The following is a 20,398-nucleotide window of genomic DNA, read 5'->3' as shown; positions in this document are numbered from 1 at the left end:
AAGCTTGCTAAGCCTGTTCCCCCAGCCCCCCATCTTCTTCTGGCTCTGCACCCCATCCAGTCCTTTCCCCAGTGTGCCTTCTCCCCTCTTCCCTGCTCCCAGTATGATTGGGTTTCTGCCTGGAGGAACCCTTCCCTGGCCATTCATCCTTTTATCACTGTGGCCTCACTGTAGAGGTGGAGCTAAAGGGACCAGTGATTCCTTGCATTAGGTCTGTCTGCAGACTCCGTCTGGAGAGAGATGCTGCAAGCCTGGACTTTGGCCAGCAGCAGCTCTAGTCTCTAAGCTCTCCTGAAACAGGGAGCGAAGACAGGGTTGTCAGGCCAGGTTTGAGGACTCTTGGGTATTTCCTCCTACTTCTCCACTTCTGATCTCTGGTAGTTAAACCGGTGGATGCACATGGGGGTGAGAGTAAGGGGGTGTATCCTTAAGATACAGCAGGAGGGGTAAGGTCAGCAGACAGGTTAATTTGCTCCATCTTCAGGGAGAAATAGGGAAGGGGCACACCCTGCCTTGTTGTACATACTTCTTGAGGTCAAAGTTCAGACTGTTAGGAGTGACAATTGAATTGCCTTAGGCGCTAAGAAGCTCCAGCCCTTCTATAAATCATAGGCTTGTACAGCTGGGTCTTTCTTCCCTTCCCTCCTCCCTCTTCCTTCTCTCCTTTCTCTTTTCTTTCTATCAATATCACCAGATATTCATTGCTACTTAGAGAAAATCACATCTCTGGTTCAGAGGAAGAAAATCTAGCTTTCTTGGTGGTGCATATGGATCAGGAACTTAGGGCCAAAGGTGGTGGAGTGGGTGGGATTCTGTTAGATCTTAAACCCTTTGTCAAGAACAATTACACACTTTCTACCACTGTTTGCCTCGGATCCTTCTGCCCCAGGCCCAGCTCCAGTGGTCTCAGGCTGCCATAACTTTACTTCTGTGCTTGATAGGAGCTGAAGTTGGGTAAGGAGCTGTCACTGTTGTGAATGCCAGAGTGCTTGCAGCGTGGTGAAATACGAAGGGCCAAGTCGGAACTTAGAGTGTTTTGTCTTACAGTCACTGTTAGTCTGCTAGTTGGATTGTGTCCACCATTGCGAAGTACAGCATATCATTATGTTCGTGTTATTTAAATAGATGCTGGTCATGATGCGATTAGATATGTTCTGTATTATGTCCTATATCGTCTTAATTTTCACAGATGTTACGTGTATACGTACACACACACACACACACACACACACACACACACACACAATTTACAATCTAATGGATTTCCTTTGAATACTAATACTGACAAAATCTGAAAACCAGTAGTAAGAGCACTGAAGTGACTTTACTTGATATTTAAAGCATTGGCCTTTAAATTAATTGAAGAGAGTGAATTTTTAAAATTTTTAAATTTTAATTTGCAAACGTGTGGAAGGACTTAATGACTTTTTAAAAGTTTATTTTGAGACACACAGAGAGAGTATGTGTGCAAGAGTGGGGTAGGGGAAGAGAGAGAGGGAGAGAGAATCCCAAGCAGGCTTTACCCTGTCAGTACAGAGCCAGACAGGGGCCTCGATCCCACCATCCATGAGATCATGGTCTGAGCAGAAATTAAGATTCAGACACTCAGCTGGCTAAGCTACCTAGGTGCCCCTTAATGTCTTGTTTTTTCTTTTTTGACTTAACACTTTTCATAGTGAATGAAATATCGATTTAAATAAGAGGGTTTTTTTTTTTTTAAGGAAAAGTAAATACTTACAGTCTAGATTCTGACATTTTAACTTTACATTTAGTTTAAATCTCTCAAATAAAAACTAACATAACCGAGCACAAAAATTATTTCTGTTCTGAGCAATTTCTGCCCAGAAGCTACTTTGAATAACTTTGACCAATTGAAACATAGTCATCAACCAAGAAGTCAACAGTTAAAATTTCTGATTCACTGGAAAAATTTTTATTAGTTGAGGCACTAAAATCCATGTATATTTTATTACTATGGAAAAAGACCTCAGGCTATCATTCAGAATTTGCTTAATTTTGCATATGATTATAAACCTTAATTACCTGATTTCTCAGATTATAAACTATTTAGAAACTGTCACTTAATTAAGAAATTGAGGACAACAGAAGATAAGCACAATGGAAGGATCTCTGGTCTGTTAGAAAAATGACCATTCTTTGTAGTAAAATGCATTGTGTTGATTCAAGGAACAACAGATGTTGGCAAGGATGCAGAAAAAGAGGAATCCTTTTGCACTGCTGGTGGGAATGCAAGCTGGTGTGGCCACTCTGGAGAATAGTATGGCAGTTCCTCAAAAAATTAAAGCTAGAACGACCCTATGACCTAGCAACAGCACTACTAGGTATTTATGCAAGGGATACAGGTGTGTTGCTTTGAAGGGGCACATGCAACGCTATCGACAATAGCCAAAGTATGGAAAGAGCCTAAATGTCCATCAACAGATGAATAAATAAAGAAGATATGGTGTGTGTGTGTGTGTGTCTGTGTGTGTCTGTGTGTGTACGTGTATACATACATACATACAATGGAGTATTACTCGACAATCAAAAAGAATGAAATCTTGCCATTTACAACAGTGTGGATGGATCTAGAGTGTATCATATTAAGCAAAATTAGTGAAAGACAAATATATGACTTTACTCATGTGTACTTTAAAATACAAAAGAGACGAACATAAGGGAAGGGAAGCAACAGTACTATGTAAAAAAGGAGGCGGACAAAACATAAGAGACTCTGAAATACAGAGAACATTGTCATTGCACTATATGCTAACTAACTTGAATGTAAATTTAAAAATAAGTAAATAATTTAAAAAATACATCGTGTTGTAGTGTTTATGAAGAAAAATTCAGATTACGGTCTGTATAGACTGGCTCTCAAGGCATGAAAGTATGTATTTTCTGATGGTCTTTTAAAATTCAATTTCATTTAAATAAAGTTGGTTTTATAACTAAAGCACTTGACTTCATTATCACCTGGAGAACGTTACATAGTGAATTATTCATACTAATGATGTTGGTATATTTACATGCTATCCCAGAAAGCTGAGAGAGGACATGTTAACCTTGGTATCAAATCCCTTCTTCAAAAGGGCTCATGATTTAGAATCCTGGTATGGAACAAGGAAAGGAAGAGGTATTCTGGTTTCACTGAGTGTGTCCGGGTCCCTCCGTCTGCTTGGTGCTAGATGTTATCCGAGAAAGCACATTCCAAGGACACCACACACCCATCGTACAAAAAGGGCTGCGGTATGGAATGGTCCTCTTTATTATTTCAGAAGTGTTCTTAGGAGCCTCTTCGAGTCCCTGGAGCTCTACAGGGGCAAAGCCAGATCAGAGCAGGAATTATTGGTAAGGAAGGAGGCGTCCTTAAATCATAACCCATCATTGAGTCCACTCCTGCCATGAGTGGAGTGGCTGTGTTTGTCTGCAGTGTGACCTACCGTGTGTTTCGTGGATAGTGAGTAGACCGGAATCAGCTCCAGTTCCCTTAGCATCACTGCAGCGCTGGTTAGCAGTGAGACTCAAGTGCCCCATGCATTTTCTGCAGGTGGTGCTGCATCAGTGATCTGTACCAGGAGATCCGAGGGAAACCGGAGAGCAACGTGAATTTGCTTATGGCAATCTGCTCGTGAACATTTCAAACTAGAATTTTATTATTGTTGCCTTGAGTGCTGCTGCTGCTGCTTCTGCAACTACTTGTTCACCCCCCTCCCACCCACTCTCCCCACTCTCCCTCCTTTCTTTTTAGTAGTGGCACGGAGGCACTTTCCAGTAGGGTAGCTGGATGCCCGTGTTTCCCTTATCTTTTGTTATTTGAAAAATCAGTGGATTGTCAAACTTATTTAATGTTCCAGACTGTGTTCTCTCCTTAGGCAGAGGAGAGCCATCTGCAAGCCTGTCCCTAACCGGCCCCCTGCGCCCCCCTCCCCCCCAGCAGGGTGAGACTGCAGGTCTGGTTGCCACATTCCTGCACGGTTCTAGGCACTTTGTGGGTGGCAGACACCACTATGCATACCTTGCATTGAGCGAGTGGAAGCATCCGGGAGGCAGGAGGCTCTAGTTGTGTTTCCGATACTGCCTTTTCCAGGGGGGTGGTTTGCAGTCCCTTCTGGTCTTTTTTGGTTGTAGTAATACTTCACATTTTGGCTCAAAAGTGATTATCTCAGCAAAGGAAGCCACACATCAGAAGAGGGCAGTTTGCCAGCAATCTATACTAGCACTTTTCCCAAGAAAGGCAAGGCCTTCACACTCGAATGCTTTGATTCACTATTTTGCAGATTAGCTTTGTTATAATAAGCTGCTTTCAGTGCTCAAACCCCACGGTTGTTCACGCAGCCCTACCTTCCCGGCCCGTGCTTTGTATGTAGAGAGGCCCGAGCATCTCTAGCTTGGGTTTCCGTGGCAGTGGTGGTGTTAAGATTCCATCTGCTCCTCTTTGACCCCACTACTCGTTTTCTATTGTTAGACAAAAGATACACCTCAGAAAGTATTTTTATTGTTCATTGAAACTGGCAGTACCTGTCAGGCCAAGTTGTGTGATGCTCACAATTATGTGATTTCAGAGCTAGACTCCCCGCCTCTGCTGTGTCCTAATTACGAGACCTTAGGCACATCACGCAGCTCCTCATCAGTAAAATGGGAGTAAAAATACTACATGTTTCTTCGGGCTGTGGAGATCAAATGAGTTACGATTTATGAGTGCTTCTAAGAGTGCCTGACTCCTAACCAGTACTACGTTCATGTTGTCTGCTGCTGCTGTTTTTATTACTATGTATTGTTATGATCGGGTGTAAGAATTAGGTTTTCTTATCAGTTTCCCAAAGATTTGGGTGAAGACCCAAGTAGCTCAGTGTAGATTTGTGGCTGGGATAGAAGATGAAAGCGATTGGCCTCTTGAAATGTCAACTCTTAACGGTCGGGAAAGAATGTCTGGTTTGAACTTAGACCTAATTCTGGATATTGGCCATGCCGCTTAACTACTACAGTAAAAATGTAAAAAAACCCAGAGAATACTAATGCTTGCATCGTTAGGTTATATGGTTCGTATTATATGCTCTACTACTTCTACATAGCAGCTATCATATGCATTGTATTCTGAAGAGAAAATCTAGGATGCCCTGAGTCATGAAGATACAGAGATAGTAGATGGGTCAAAAAGGACTATTGAAGTTTGCCCTAATATCAAATGCTTAAGATGACGTTTTAAATGTGCTTACGTTTGCTTTATTTATGTATACTCTCTTTACTACCAGGGAATTCTTCAGAACAGACTGTTAATGTTTCTTCTTGTATTTTGAATTGAATGTTGTAGAAATCGGCCCTCAGGAGGAAGTGTGCGGTCTGTAAAATCGTCGTCCACACCGCCTGCATTGAACAGCTAGAAAAGGTGAGACACTGCCACCTGCTGTAATGTTGGCTACACTACAAGTATTTGGACTTCAAAGACCGGCTGTCCTTTCCTATTTCCAACTTTTTCAAGAGTGCCCTTCAAAAAAACTGGAAGACCAACGTTATTACCGGATTAGTTAATGGAAAAGCAGTTCTTGGGGTTAATTCGCTCTGTTGCTTCCCAAAGGATAACTTGGTATCATTTTATGTTGCCTCTTGGGAGGTTAGAGAGAAAAGCCTGGTACACACCAATTTTCTTTACAATGACATTGTTATTCACCCATTGGATAGTCCACATTTTTCTTTACGAAAAAAACAAATCCATAAGCTCTTTGGAATGATCGTGTAGATTTGTCTGATGTTTGTGAGTTTCTTCTTCCTAAAGGAAGAAGACAGCAGGGAAGAGGCCAGAGGCCAGCTCCCCTTCCTTTCTTGGGGCCGTGTTCTGCTTGCACAGCATGAATGTGTGGGCTGCCGGGAGGTGACATCCCCGTGGTGTCCCGCCGCCAGACGAAGTAGATTCCACAGAGTGCATTCAGCGGTCATTTGCGTGAAAGGGGAGGCTCCAGTCATGAGTCCAATGCTGTCCTCTTCGTGCGTCTCCTCTGTTGCCGTGTGTGGGTCTCTGTGTTACCTGTGTTCTTGAGCTGCCCTGTGTGAATCTGTTGAAATATTTCAATCCTCTGAGACATTCATTATTTCACAAATATATTACCAGTTGTCGCCAACTGGTATTTTGTGGGAATGACTGCTAACATTTTCTGTCTTTCTCTCTCTAGTTTGTTGGGTTTCTTCGTTTGTTTTTTTCTTGCTGTCCCAATTCCATTTACATATCTCTTCCTTAATTTCTATATTCCTTTCACCTTAATTAAGTAGCTAAAGAAGATGTGCATGTTTCCACAAGGCCTGCCCACCTAAAGGAAAGGCAGACTGCAGACTTAAAGAAAACTTTGTGCGTGTGGATAATCATCATCATATTAAAAATTTCTCAAGTTTATGTTGCCCTACTTTTAAAATCTACAGCATAGCTGGGTGATTTCAGCTGCCTTATGTGTTTGTTCTTACTCTTTATCTCTTTTCCTCAAATTTATGCTGAAAGAGCATTATTGTTTAAAGATCTGTTGCTCTCATCAATGAGAATGAAGACACGTGGACTGGAGATATAGGATCCACTTGGGATCCCTATAGATTATCTGGGGTGATGATTTCAAGTGTTAAACTGTGTTTCTTATTCCTTGGGGCTTTTGTTTTGTGAGCTCGCTATGTGTATCACTGTTGATTTGTTCAAGTAAGTCAGTCTAGTCTGATGCTTATCCCTAATCTAATACACTTCTCTTTTTAAATGACAGATTAATTTCAGATGTAAACCAACATTTCGAGAAGGGGGCTCAAGATCACCAAGAGAAGTGAGTGTTTCAAGAGCTCGACTTATATACCACCTTTTGTTTCCCATTGATTCATTGGGTTAACAGATATTCACCTGGGATTCAGAACTAAAGTCTAGCTCTATCCATTCCATATCAGTTTCTTATTAATGCATCCATAAGTAAAATCTCCCAGAACCTTCAGCATGTGTATACTGCCCTGTAGTAGTCTCATGAAATGCACTGGGGATTAAGGTTTTAATGAGCGGGTAGGAAGCAGTGGTAGAATTGAAGAGGTAAGAAATAAATAGCATTTTATTATGTTATGGTCTATTTTAATTCCATATTTTTTTTCAATTTTGAGTCGGTAGAAGCTATTCAGGGTGGGCAGCGTAGTTACTGAGTATTCCCATGAACGCTGGAGCCAGACTGGTTTCCATATTGGTTTCACCCAGTCTTTCTGAACTGCAATGTTTTCATCTGTTAAGTAAGTAAATAGGTAGGCACATAGGTAGATAGATCCACGGAAGAACTATATTCAATGCTCAGTCCTTGACTTCACCGCGCAGTAGTGAAGACAAAGAGGTAAATGGGAAAGCATAATGAAGGGCAGTTGTTTTGTTAATGGTAAGCAGAGGGGCAGATAGGAGAAGAGCTGCATTTAGACATGTTTGTTTGTTTAGTTCTTCTTTGAAGAGACTGAGAACATGTTGAAAAGTTAGAGAAGGTGAGACAGTTAGTTGGTAGAGGTTCTCAGTCCTCCTGTGTTATCCTGGATAACTCCCGGCCCCAAATTGCACTCTCCAATTGGCAGAACAAAAGGCTACAATGAGTCCATTCTACCTGGAATATGGTTTAGCTTTCCAGGTGTTCCTATTGTGTATGGTGCTTTCAACGAGAGAAAGTGGAGTAAATGTCATTTTTGTAAAATATACTTCCTCCATTTCCCTTACCTTCCTGGTGAGATTATTTTTAGTTCTAAATATAACTGGAAACCCTTCTCAGCTGGTGTACTCCTCGAACTAGCTCTATGCACTGATAGAGGGGTGAGGTTCAGACACCAGAGGAAGGGCTTCCTGGAAGAGGTGGCAAGTAAACGGAGACCCAGAGGAGTTATCTTAAGTGAAGGTGTGGGTAGAGGGAGAGTAAGTAGGAGATGAGTGACAGCCTCCGAGACAGAAAGAGCACACGCTCACAAGCACAAAAGCAAGAGAACATTAACGAGTAAGATGTGAAATCCAAGAGATAAGCAGGGGCTAGGCCATGAAGGTCCTTGTAAGGCACATTACAAGTTGACTGTTTTATCATCATGGTAATTTGCGGGGTGCGCATTAAACTGCTTTAAGCAGAACATATTATTTTGGCTGCAGTGTGGAGGGAATACCAAGTAGTTAAAGAGCAGCCATTTTGGAGGCATGGAGAGACTATAAGGAGCTGTTCTGGTGATGATCTGAACTGTGAGTAATCCTAAGGGTGAAGAAAATTTGTAGATAGGAATGTGAAGGAAATAAAATTGACAGGATGTAATAATTGATTGGATTAAGGACAAAAAGAGGAGTCCAGAGTGAACCGGGCTTCTGCCCTGGAAAACCAATGAGATGTTGGAAAATAGATTGATTTGAGAATGGGGTGGGGAAGTGATGAATTTAGTTGTAGAATTTTCAAGCATGTGGTGTCCTTGAGGCCCCAGTTGGAGATGCCAACTTAAGAAGAAGATTGGGTTAGAGGTAAGACAGTTGTGAATCATCAGCACATTGTAACTAAAACTGTGAGAACAGATGAATGTGTAGAAAAGGAAAAGTAGTCATGTGAGTACAGAGGGTCACTGACATCTTACTGACAAATAATGAAAAAGACACTGTGAAAAAAAGACTGATCACATTGTTCCTAATACAGGAAGATTGGGAGAAAATATGAAACAGGGTATGTTGGGGCGCCCGGGTGGCTTAGTCGGTTAAGCATCCGACTTTCGCTCAGGTCATGATCTCACAGTTCGTGGGTTCGAGCCCCGCGTTGGGCTCTGTGCTGACTGCCAGCTCGGAGCCTGGAGCCTGTTTCAGAGTCTGTGACTCCCTCTCTCTCTGACCCTCCCCTGGTCATGCTGTCTCTCTCTCTCTCCTAGAAATAAATAAAACATTAAAAAAACAAAAAAAGAAACAGGGTATGTTGAAAGTGGAGGTTGTGGAGAGAGGAAAAAATAATTGTCCCCATCTCTTGTCCTCTTCCACTGTGTTTGGCCATTATATCGATAATAGGAGGGTTACGGGTCATACACAAGGGGTGGAAAGTACCGGAAAAGTGATAGGCTTGTGGGTACCCTTGATGCCACCCAAGTGCCCTATAGCATTAGCTGGAAGATAACCCAGTAAGCACTCTAATGAAGGAGAAAATTCCTTTAGGACAGCAGAAGGAATAGTTTTATGTTTTTAAGATGAACTTAGTGAATTTCCAATGAGGGCATCCATATGTCCACTCTAAACTTCCCTGTCCTTTAATTTCTCTCTTTCTCTAGATAGATAGTTGTAATTGTTGCACGCCATTTTCTACTGAAAGGGGTTATATATTGCTTTAGTTTTTAGTAGTGGTATCATTACTCTTTGGTGAAGCCAGACCCTCCTCCGTAAGTGCTTTGAACACCTTCTTTTGTCTTTGTAGCAAGGGCTTGATATCTCTTCCATTCCTAAATTTTCAACTGTTGTCACCCCTCTTCTAGATTATTTCCATTACATAAACATGCTCTGACATCTCTCATCTTAAAAAATAAACGAATGAAAATATTCCTTAGCCACCAACTGTGTCTTAACTTCTGTTCAATTCTTATTTTTTCATTCACTGCTAAACTTCCAGAAAGTGTTGTCTATATAATTATTTTCATTATATCACCTCCTAGTCATTTTAACCTGTTCCAATCTGGTTCCCGCTCTATATCTTCACTGAAGTTGCTTTTTTCAATATCTCCTAGGTACCGAATACATTGGATTTTTTTCTGTTCTCTTCTTATTTAATCTTTCAAATATATTCAAACTTTTCAGTGTTCCATCCTTCTTATAATTCTCTCCTGCCATGACATCTTTCCTAATTTCCTCTTATTTCATTGGATAGTCCTCCCCACTCTCTCTCATTGTTCAATCTCCATGATTTCTATGGATTTCTCTGGGCTTGGTATTGGGCCATGTTTTCTCTCAGCCCACTCTTCCTGGGAGAGCTTTCATGACTTTAAAAATTATGTCTGAGCTGACAACCCCTAACTTAACAGTTCCAGTCCATACTTCTTGGAGGTCTGTTTGGCATGTCCATTGAATATATCACAGTCATCTCAAATATAACATATTAAAACTAAATTATTTATTAACATCACCACAAAAACTTGTTTTTTCTAATTCTTTTACACCTCAGAAAATGAGATGGTTATTGATCCAGATCCTCGGTCGAAGAGACTGGGAGATCATTGATTCCTTCTCTCATATATTCCACACATCTAATTCATTTGCCAGCCCTATCAATTTTATTTACAAAGCATATTTCAAACCATCTGCTTATCTTTGTTTCTGGTTTTAGTACCCTAGACTAAGACACCATGCTCTCTCTTGACTACTGCAGTAGTTTCTTCATGATTCCTTGATTTCCCCCTTCATTCCATCCAAATTTAAGAGACTGATTTTTAAAATGAAAATCAGATCCTTTAATTTTTAAGCTTAACATGCTCCACTAGCTTTCACAGCAGTTAGAGTAAAGCCCGACTTTTTGTCTTGGCATGATAAGGGCTGTGTAGTCTTGCCCCAGCGCCCCTCTTCAAATCCATCCCGCTGCCACATGGACTTTCTTTTAGTTCTTGAGGCATGGACCAAGGTATTTCCCACCTTCAGATATTTATGTATTTCACTGTTGTACTCGAAGTCTCTTTATGGCTAATCGTTTCTTAGAGTCAGGCTCAGCTCAAATATCATCCCCCAAGGTCTCCCTTAATGATCTCCTCTAAATAGACTGCACATTGTTCTTTATCAAAGTACCTTGTTCTGCCCCTTTAGAGTACTTTGCATGTCATAATTATTTATGGATATTACTCATTTGCTTGTTTGTCATCCCTCCTGAAGCGTAAGCCTTGGGAGGTCACTTGTGGAATTTGTCCCAAACTTGTTGTACCAGGACACAGAGGTTGTGATCTGTTGACTTTCTGTTGACTGAAAGCATTTATAAAGGAGTTAATTTCTCCCCAAATGCCTAAGAACTCTTGTTCTAAGAGGACAGTTTTGAGGATGAAACTTACGGGAGGCATGACTCATTTGACATTCTTAATTAGGAGACGTTAGGTAGTTTACTGAATGTCAGTGAAAGAACAGTCACCTTAGAAATAGTTTGGCTTGGGCTCAAATGATATTTCTGCTCCTTTGCACTCTGGGTGTCTCTCTAGTGCAGGGATCTAGAGCAGGGTTTGTTAATCACAGTACCTTGTGCTTGCGGAATGTCTGACCTGTGGAAGTTTTTTTAATGAATGTTGGTTGAGCTCCTCTAAGATGAATCTTTCTGCACCTCAGTTAACTAAGACATAAGCTATCCGTATTAGGTTATAATTTCTAAGATTCTGTCAAGCACCTTATGCATAATACTAGGAGTTGAGCTTGGCTGTTTGAAAAATAAGTGAGCAGTTGTGTTATGTAGGTCTGCTGACGGTACTGAATATAAACTCTGAAATAATGTGTCACAGATTTTAACACCCATAAGTAATAGTCCTTTCCTTGCCCAGTACTTGAAGGTAGTATATGAATAATTCAGAGATTATTGATGAGTAATAAAAAGATATCATGGTGTTAGGAGCCTTGCTTTGCTATCTTAACAGCAGTATGTCAACACTCATATAAGGATCCTGAGTCTAATTTCAGTTCTGTAATTTAGAAGATGTGAATAGTAGCCAAGAGGAAATAGTGTGAAAAATGAAGGTGCTTGGTAATGAGGGTTAGAAAATAGCAGTGATTCTGTAGAAATTGTTTTTTCTTCTCCCCTGATTGATATGGTGATTGATGATCCTTCACAGTGGCCACTATGTGATTTCATCATCAAAAATTAGGTTGAGTATTCCATTCCACTCAACACGTATTCTTGGATGTTTGTTCAAACTATATTAAGGCAGCAATACAAGAACTTTCTAGTAGGCCTATGAAGGCCGAAAGGATGCTTGACCATCCTAAAAGGATGCTTGACCTCTCAAATCAGAGCCATGGATGGGAGACAGTTAGTTTCTTCTAACGTAGTGCTTTTGCTTAAGTTACTTTATCTGTGCCTTACTTTGCAATTTATTTTCTAGGAAAAATTATATTAAAATATGTCACAACTTTCTGAGTCATATGTTAATATTTAAATAAACAATTTAAAAATGTTCCTTTTTATTGCCTAACTAGGTTAAACTACATGGTGTTATACATCTGTGTACCAAATGACACATGTTGCAACCATAAATGATTCATTAAGTCACTCTTATAATTTCTAAATAATTGTTGATTTCTGGAAATTGTTGGTTTAATCTTTTGATTAGAGCTGTCAGTAGCTAAATAACCCCATGAGTCAGCCATGATTTCATAGGCAATTGCATCAAATTCTTCCAACATTTCCGTCCTTAAATTGATAGTCATTAGGTGATGTATAATCTCCGTAAGTAGAAAATTTCTCTACCATCAATGACATTGTTCAATTTCCCACAGCTTTTGCTAAACTAACAACAATTACAGTAAATTTTTCTCTCTTATACTACAGTCTGACAGTTTTGTATATTCAGTATTTCTACTACTGCCTGTCATTGAAGTCATTTCCTGAAGGCGCTTGGTGCTGAGCTCTCAGAGCAGAGGAAAGGCACAGCAACATGGTGGTTAAGGACAGAGGCTCCTTTGCCAGCCTGCCTGGGTTTGAATCCTTGCTCTTACCCTTACATTTGAAGTGTCCGCTCACTACCTTAGTTTTGTAATTTGTAAAAGGAGGATGATAATGATAACGTGCTCTACAATGTTGTGAATTGAGATAGGGGACAACCGGCCCTGTCCTGGTCCTCCCCAGCCCTATTCTTAGGCAGTGGGCTAGGGGTCCAGCAGGATCCAGCAACTTGAACCCCAGTAGGTGGTATGGGCTCTGATAACTGGGTGGATTTCTGACTTGCTGCTGTCCTGAAAGCCTCAGCCAGCCCTGGGCCCCAGCATTGTCTGTATAATATTGAGGCTCATACAACCACCACCAGGTGAGCACAGCCCAGTGTTCTCAGTTTGCTGTGGGAACTCAGTGGCTTTGCTCAGGCAACATGATTTGTTTTCAAAAGCGTGCTCATTGGAGAAGGATCCCGGAGACCTTTCATGCCAAAAATTAACATTCTAGTTGCTTAATAGTGAGGGGGTAGAGTGGCCTCCAATGTGGAGGGGGTGGAGTGAGGGTCTGTGGCAATTGGGGAGGAGCCAGGAGAATGGTAGGGGAACTAAACGCATTTATCAACCAATAAAAGAATATTTCGGTATTTTTACAACAAATGGGAATTTTCTGGTGCATACTGACTGAATAGCACCTCTACTGATAGAAATTCTCATTTCTCAATTTTAAAAATTAAAATAATTATTACATTTAAAGCATTTTAAAAGTGCCAGGCACACAGTTAGTCCTCAAGAATATTATTATTAGCTTCTTTATGAGAACAATATGAGAATTGTGTCCTTGTTTTATTAAATTGCCTCAGTGGGAAAAGCAAGGCAAAAATTAGACTAATTAGTGGGACCATTATGCTTCTTTATATCTTATTACATTTAAAAGGCCATTATTCCTCTAGGCTCTTTGTTTAAGCTTTAGCTTGAATTGATTTGACATTATGAAGAGAAATAAAGGTGGCATTTTAGAACTGATAATGCTAATGTTTGTCAGAGGTATTTTTGTCACTCCAGATTTCATGTGTTGCTATAACATTTGTTTTTTCTAACATGGATCTATCTCCTGTATACCTGTGTGCTCAAAACGGTGCCTGCTGGCTAGTAGACAATGAGTTAAGTATTTGCTCAATAACTGAATATATCTTAAAGGGACTTTTAATGGGAAAATATGGGTTGTGGCCTGATGATAGACATGTTAATGTAAGGTGCAGTGTGTTTTCTCCGAAAAGAACAGGTGGAAAAAGACATATTTTAGGTCTCTTGGTCTAAGAAGGATGAGTTGTATGTAAGTTTTTGGATACCATTGGGCCTGAAGACAACTTTCTCTCCTATAATGTATCCTAACAGTGGTGGTAATGGGTCTCCTTGACTCCCTGCCCGAGGAGTGATTGTCAATTTGGGAGGAAAAGGGCTTTCTGTGTTTCCTAGGGCCCAAGATAAGAATAGACCTCGAAAGCTGCTCTTGTTTAGAGAACCCAAGGACAGTTTAAACACAATGTCACTGCTAAAGCATCACAACGGGTCCCCATCTCTTGCCTTCTTTGTCATCTTTCTCCTTCATCTTTCACTTTTGCTAGTGAAAAATTCTCATCCTCTGTGTCCTGAATGAGATCTGTTTCTTTCTGAGAATTTAATTTCTTAAAGTTCTTCCTAGCACGGATGTTTAATACAGTGCCTGCCTGGAATATATGAAGGATTCAATACATATTTGTTTTTAAAAATGGAGGGTGTTTCATCTTGTCTCCTTCACCTTTTCACTTCTCTGAGGGCATTTCAGTTACCTCCCACATCTGCACAGTGTTTTACTAGAAAGAAAGCAGAGGAAGATCTTCCCCGTGTGGCCATGAGGAAGACGTGAAGGGAAGAGACGATTCATGATTTCTACAAATACGAAGATCACTGGGCGTGGGGGTAGCTTCGGGTTTCTAAGTGCATTCATATTTATTGTTAAGCAAATCACACCTACACGTATTTGGTATTGTGCTCATATTGCCTTAGACTATAGTTTGTGGAAATCAATATGCTTAAACGTTTAAAAAAACTAATAATGGGCTTTGCACATTTAAACATACTCTTTTCCTTTTGTTTTCCCACAGAACTTTGTGCGTCATCACTGGGTGCACAGGCGTCGGCAGGAGGGAAAATGTAAGCAGTGTGGGAAGGTAAGGGGCCTGACACCCCATGGCCACCGTAGGAGGCTCCCCAGGCCTTCACAAACACCCCAAGGTAGATAAACCCTGTCACCCGAATCCAGTGCTCAGTACGTCTCTTCATTTATGAAAGGCCTTATTTCTCCAGGTCCCTTTACTTAAGAGGTGTTTCAGTTGTTGTAGAGCTCATGCGAGAGTCAGGGTTATGAATACGGGTATTAGTACATTTTAGGAGAGATGGATACACTTTCACAGCAAATTTCCTTGTTGGTGATTTAAAAAATAGCACTTCCTATTTTGTTAAAATCTCCTCCTGAAGACTGCTGGCCTGTCTCACTCCTCGCTTGGAAGCAGAAAACCAGTGGGGTTGTTGAGCAGCACTATTTTTGTGGACACATTATTGTGTTGAACAGAATTCAACACAGGAAGGCCAACACAGAAGCAAGAAATGTAGTCCAGTTCCTGGAAAGAGATGGCCTCCTCATTTGTGGCTATTTATGGCTACTCTGTCTCTTGGTGTGACTGCCAAATGGCCTCCTGGGGTGCAGGGCCGCTGGAAAGAGGAAGGTGGGGCAGTGGTGGGTCCCAAGGGCACATGCTGTGAAATTCCCTAGTTGCCACATGTTATTGACCTCAGCAGATTTGGATTATGGCTTTTTTCATTGTAGAGAGATCTACCTTAGGAATAAAAGGACCCTCTGGGAAGGTTAAACGGGTGGTGAATCATACTACAAAGACTTTTAAAAATGTTTATTTATTTGAGAGAGACAGAGAATGCAAGTGGTGGGGAGAGACAGAGGGAGAGAGAGAGAATCCCAAGCAGGCTTCACACTGTCACTGCAGAGACCATCGAAGGCCTGGGACTCAAGAATCATGAGATCATAACCTGAGCGAAAATCAAAAGTCGGACACTTAACTAACTGAGCCACCCAGGCACCCCAAATGTTTTTAAATCAGTAGTAAGCTGAACTCAGTAAAGGGAAGTTCTGCTTTAGTAAAGTAAAATAATTTGGGGGGATATATTCCTCATCAATTAATTCCTAATTTGTTTATGTATTCATGTAACTTTTTTTGGATCAAGTGCTGGGATGAACTGACAGTATAGCACTTTTGGCACGGGGTACAAGGAAATGTTGGCTATCTGAGGTAGGGGTGTTGAGGGTGAGTGAGACCTAGAAAAAGATTAATTTTGCTGTTTTGCCTAGTGCTGAAAGGGAATATCATACAGTAGCCTCAGTTACCAAGTTTTTCTTCGGAAGGCTACATTCCTTCAAGGGTGTGGCTTTCCATTATAACTGGATTATCTCCTCAGTTCATAGAGTCCTGTAGCTGGTTTCTTTCTAGCCTGTAAAGAGGTCGGATGAAATAGGTTGAAAAGTGAAGGGGGTAAAAGAAAGACGTGGAGGAGGAAGTAGAATGATTCGTATTCTTAGCCATTTTACATGGTTGGGAAGAAGCAGGTTAGTCCTCTATTCTTACATGATCTTCCTTCATTGGCTCCATCTACCCTACCCTTTCTGGTATCGCCTTGGGGATTCTGGACTTTCTCTTACTTGATTGTAGACTATCTACAACTTTCCCATGAGAGAGACAGAGAGAGAGAGAGAAAGAGAGGAGAGAGAACAGGTAGATAGGCACAGCCAACTTTGAAGTTAGAGATGTGAAACATAGGAAGGATCTGGATGAATAAGCTTTTTGCCTTGCAAACATATCTTCACTGGACATTCTAGCAGCTGGCACCACCCCACTAACTTTCAGGCCATAGTAGAGTTGGAGGAATTATATTAAAAGAAAAATCAATAAACATTATATTTTGTGACATGTATTCTCTAGTGTCACATTAGGCTCCATTTTCTGGCCTTATGTTCCATTGGCATGGTCAACCAGATGGGGAAGACTGGACTCCTCGTACCCTAAATTGCTGTGGCCACGTCTCCTTCTCTGCCTCTGTCCTCAGGAAGCAGTGTGGAGTACTCGAAGCTCTCTGCACATCACAGCTCTTAGCTGAGAAGTCAGTGATCCCAACTCTTCACGTGATGTTCCCGTGATTACATACTACTATATTCATCCCCCGTGTCTGATCCAGCTCCTCACAAATTCTCAGAGACTCAAGCAATGATTGGATGGGATGGGATGGTCTTAGGCCTGTGTATCTCTTGCTGGACAGTGAAGAATCCTTTGGATCCTGGCTTGAAGTCTGGATTAGAGGACAGAGTGGATCTATCTCCATTTACAGATTAAGTGATCAGAAATTCACTTCAAACACTGGTGCTATGCCTAATTTTCATCAGTAGGGTTGTACAGTCTTACATATCCAGGGATTTTAAAGCATCACACACACCCCCAATACACACTTACATACATGCCCCTCACACATTATTCATAAGTTATCCACTGGCATAGGGTGAAAAATTATCACTATACTTAGCAGAACTTTTTTTTTTCTCTCAGCTGGTGGTTTGTAAAATTTTGGGGTTGTTAGGGAGTGTTTATAGTTAAAGAGTGTTGTGGTTTCAGTTTCTACTTTAAAAAGTCAGAATAAGGTAAATATTTGGACTGCTTTTCTCTTGAGCCTCGAATATGTGTTTGGCTGAACATGTGTGGCACTTAATGGATATCAGATGAGAGAGCTCATGGTTCAGTTGCTCAGTGCTTTACATTTGCTGACTGGCTGCCATGTTTCTGAACCTTACATAATTTCACATTGTTTTCATTTCTTTCAAGAATTCTCCTTGAATTCAAGATTCTGTTTGAATCTTAGGGTTCAAGCAGAAAAGAGATGGCACACTGAACCTTAAATCGTGTAATTTGATGAGTGTTTAATAGAGAGAATATTTTAAAAGTGTGAGCAGAGTGTAGAAAAACAAGGGATAGTGAAGAACTCAGCAGGGAGCCATAGTCAAGTCACTTCTGAAGAGGTGAGGGCATGGAGAGAAGCCCTTCAACAAGCTATAACCTTTAGTCAGAAGGCTTAGCCAGCTCACGTGACCTACCAGCTGGGGGGGATGAATACCCCAACTCTACTTTTCTTCAATATATCCCCAGTGGCCAAATCCAGTAGGAACCAGAGCACAAAGGACACTGTTGAAGCAGTCCATAAAAATCAACTTTTTACAACGAGACATGAGATAAAGAAAGATACTGGATCTGGAGAGGGAGTGGGATTGATGTAGCACATACTATTTAGTGTAAAGCTATATTCATTCAACAATTAAAGAGAGGATGCATACCTATTCTGTAAACCTATGTCTTAATTGATCTTAACTGCATCTATACATTTCATTCAATCAAAGTTTGCTTATTACTTTAAAAAATTGACATGCAAAGAAAAACTATGCTCATGATTTTGGCTAATTTGACCTTCCGTTTTTGAAGGAACCAAGCTTCCAAGTCCAGCAATGTGGTAATTGTGAAAATCTGCTTGCAAGTAATAATTTGAGGCCTTATCTTTTGTTTTTTCATTTAGAAACATACAAAAGTTATAAAAATAAAGGAGCAAACTTTTTGAAACTCAGAATTCTGAGCCTTCAAACATCAAATATTGAATGCAATTGTTAATACAACAATATCTACTTAACCTTTGGCCTGCATTTTTGATAGCTTCCAGTTTACTAACCAAACATCCCACATCATTATGGATTATTTGTCTGTAAATCATATATACTATCATCTATAATTTGTTTAAATAAATTAAAGAGCAAAGCATTAATTAAATGGGAAAATGTCAAAACTACTCTTTAATGAATATCGTTAAAAATTAATTTAAAATGAACTTATGGTACAATATTTGAGACATATACAATTAAAGGGAGTATATTTAACAAAAATTTTTTTTATTGCAAAAAGGACTCAATGGTTAAAACCACTCCACGGGGCATGGTTGAGATATTATATGAATGGTGAAAGGGATTAGAGAAAAATAATGGACATAAAATAAAAATAATGGAGAAAACTGACCTGAGACTAGGGGAGTGTTCCCTTACCACCTTAAAGCACCATTCTCCACAAATCTGAAGATATGTGGGCCCTGGGGTCAGCTATCAAGAGACCCTGCAAAGTTAGGTACAAGGAACGGAAGTTCAAGAGTAAGGACTCTGCGCTGGTTAGGCAGTGTGTTGGCCGTTAACAGTGGAATCTTTTGCCCTTAGCCTCAGGAGGATCAATGAGGAAGTGTAAAGTGGGTAATACAACCAGGGCAAAGAAACCAAGCCTCTCCATGGAGCTCTTGACAATGGAGCTGCTGGATGCCTGGCTTTTCTTTTTGTCCTTGGCTGAGTATCAAGAAAAGAGACAAGGGCGGTCAGCATTCTGCTCTCTGCTTCTATGTGTTTGACTGTTTTTAGTTCCTCATATAAGTGGTATCATATACTATTTGTCTTTCTGCCTCTGGCTTATTTCACTGAGGATTAATGTCCTCCAGACTCATCTGAGGAAGGGAAATGGGGAAGTAATAGTCACAAGGAGCAAAGTTTTAGTTATGCAGAATGAATGAATCCTTGAGATCTGTACAGCATAGTTCCTGTAGGGAACAACACAGTACTTTAGACTTAAAATTTTGCTACAGGGCTAGATATTACGTTAAATGTTCTTATCACAAAAAATAACTACTAATGAGGGCAGGAGAAAACTTTTGAAGGTGATGAATGCGTTTATTGCATAGATTGTGGTGATGGTTTCATAAGTGTATAATTATCTCCAAACTCATCAAGTTCTACACATTAAATATATGCAGCTTTTTCTATGTCAGTCATACCTCAATACAGTGGTTAAAAAACAAAAAAGAAAGGGGACAAGGAGCTGAAGGCTCAGAAGTAGTGCACTGCAGGCCCCAGTGGTTAAGTCACTCAGTGTCTCATCTGTAGGGCCATTTTGCTACTGCTGCTGTTCCCTGGGCTTTGGCATGGTCATGTCCTGGTAGTCACGGCTATGTGGTACTTAGTCCCTGTTGCTCTTTCTTCAGAAGTGCCTTCACTATGAAGGCACTAGGATTGTGTCGAGGGAGGAGCTGAACTGCAGAAAGGATGCCCCAGTGGATAATCTGGGTGCAAGATATATTTTTCTTGCCTGTATTGTTAAATAACAACTACACCTCCACTAAATGATCAGGATCAATTACTCCTGCCAAGATTGTGACTCCTTCCTGTGCCTGCTACTCTCTTGACACAAAGATCACAGAGTAACCAGCTGCAGTAGCAGTTTAAAGTTAAAGGGCCTCCTATTATGTCCCGTGGTGGAGATGTTCCCCACATGGGATTCAGACCCCTGGAGCCCAGAGTTCTGGGGATGGGAAACATAAATTCCCCAAGCAGGCCAATGGGGTGCTGGTAGTCATGGCTGTTCCTATTCTTACTCCTTGGGTTCTGTATCCGAATATTTTACCCTGGAAACAATAGCACCATGAAATGATCCTGGATTTAGTGAGTATAATAGGATGTCCTCTGAAAGCTACTGTCTGTTAACACCTTCAAAAGCTATTCCATCTCTGCTTTAGGCCTGCAGCTTCTAGATGGTGTGGGATGTGATAGGACCAGTGTATTTCTTGGCTGTGTGCTCACTCCTGCACCTCCACTGTTGGAAAATAGTTTCTCCAGTCTGA

At 40.8% G+C, this 20,398-nt stretch overlaps 1 protein-coding gene across 1 annotated transcript in view; it reads left to right on the top strand.

The window, feature by feature from the left end:
• Nucleotides 1-20,398, top strand: part of DGKI (diacylglycerol kinase iota) — a gene marked incomplete at its 3' end in the record, with an annotated part of 307,501 nt that overhangs the window by 175,119 nt on the left and 111,984 nt on the right. Inside the window, exons 4-6 of the mRNA XM_039233998.1 lie at nt 5,315-5,389; nt 6,741-6,797; nt 14,749-14,814. Of these exons, the coding sequence (XP_039089929.1) occupies nt 5,315-5,389; nt 6,741-6,797; nt 14,749-14,814 (198 nt within the window). The remainder of the gene's footprint in view (nt 1-5,314; nt 5,390-6,740; nt 6,798-14,748; nt 14,815-20,398) is intronic.

The sequence above is a fragment of the Hyaena hyaena genome, unplaced genomic scaffold (genome assembly GCF_003009895.1).
Source record: "Hyaena hyaena isolate Hyena2069 unplaced genomic scaffold, ASM300989v1 scaffold_82, whole genome shotgun sequence".
NCBI lineage: Eukaryota > Metazoa > Chordata > Mammalia > Carnivora > Hyaenidae > Hyaena > Hyaena hyaena.
The sequence above is the reverse complement of the archived record's forward strand: the minus strand, read 5'-3'. Positions and strand labels throughout refer to the sequence as shown.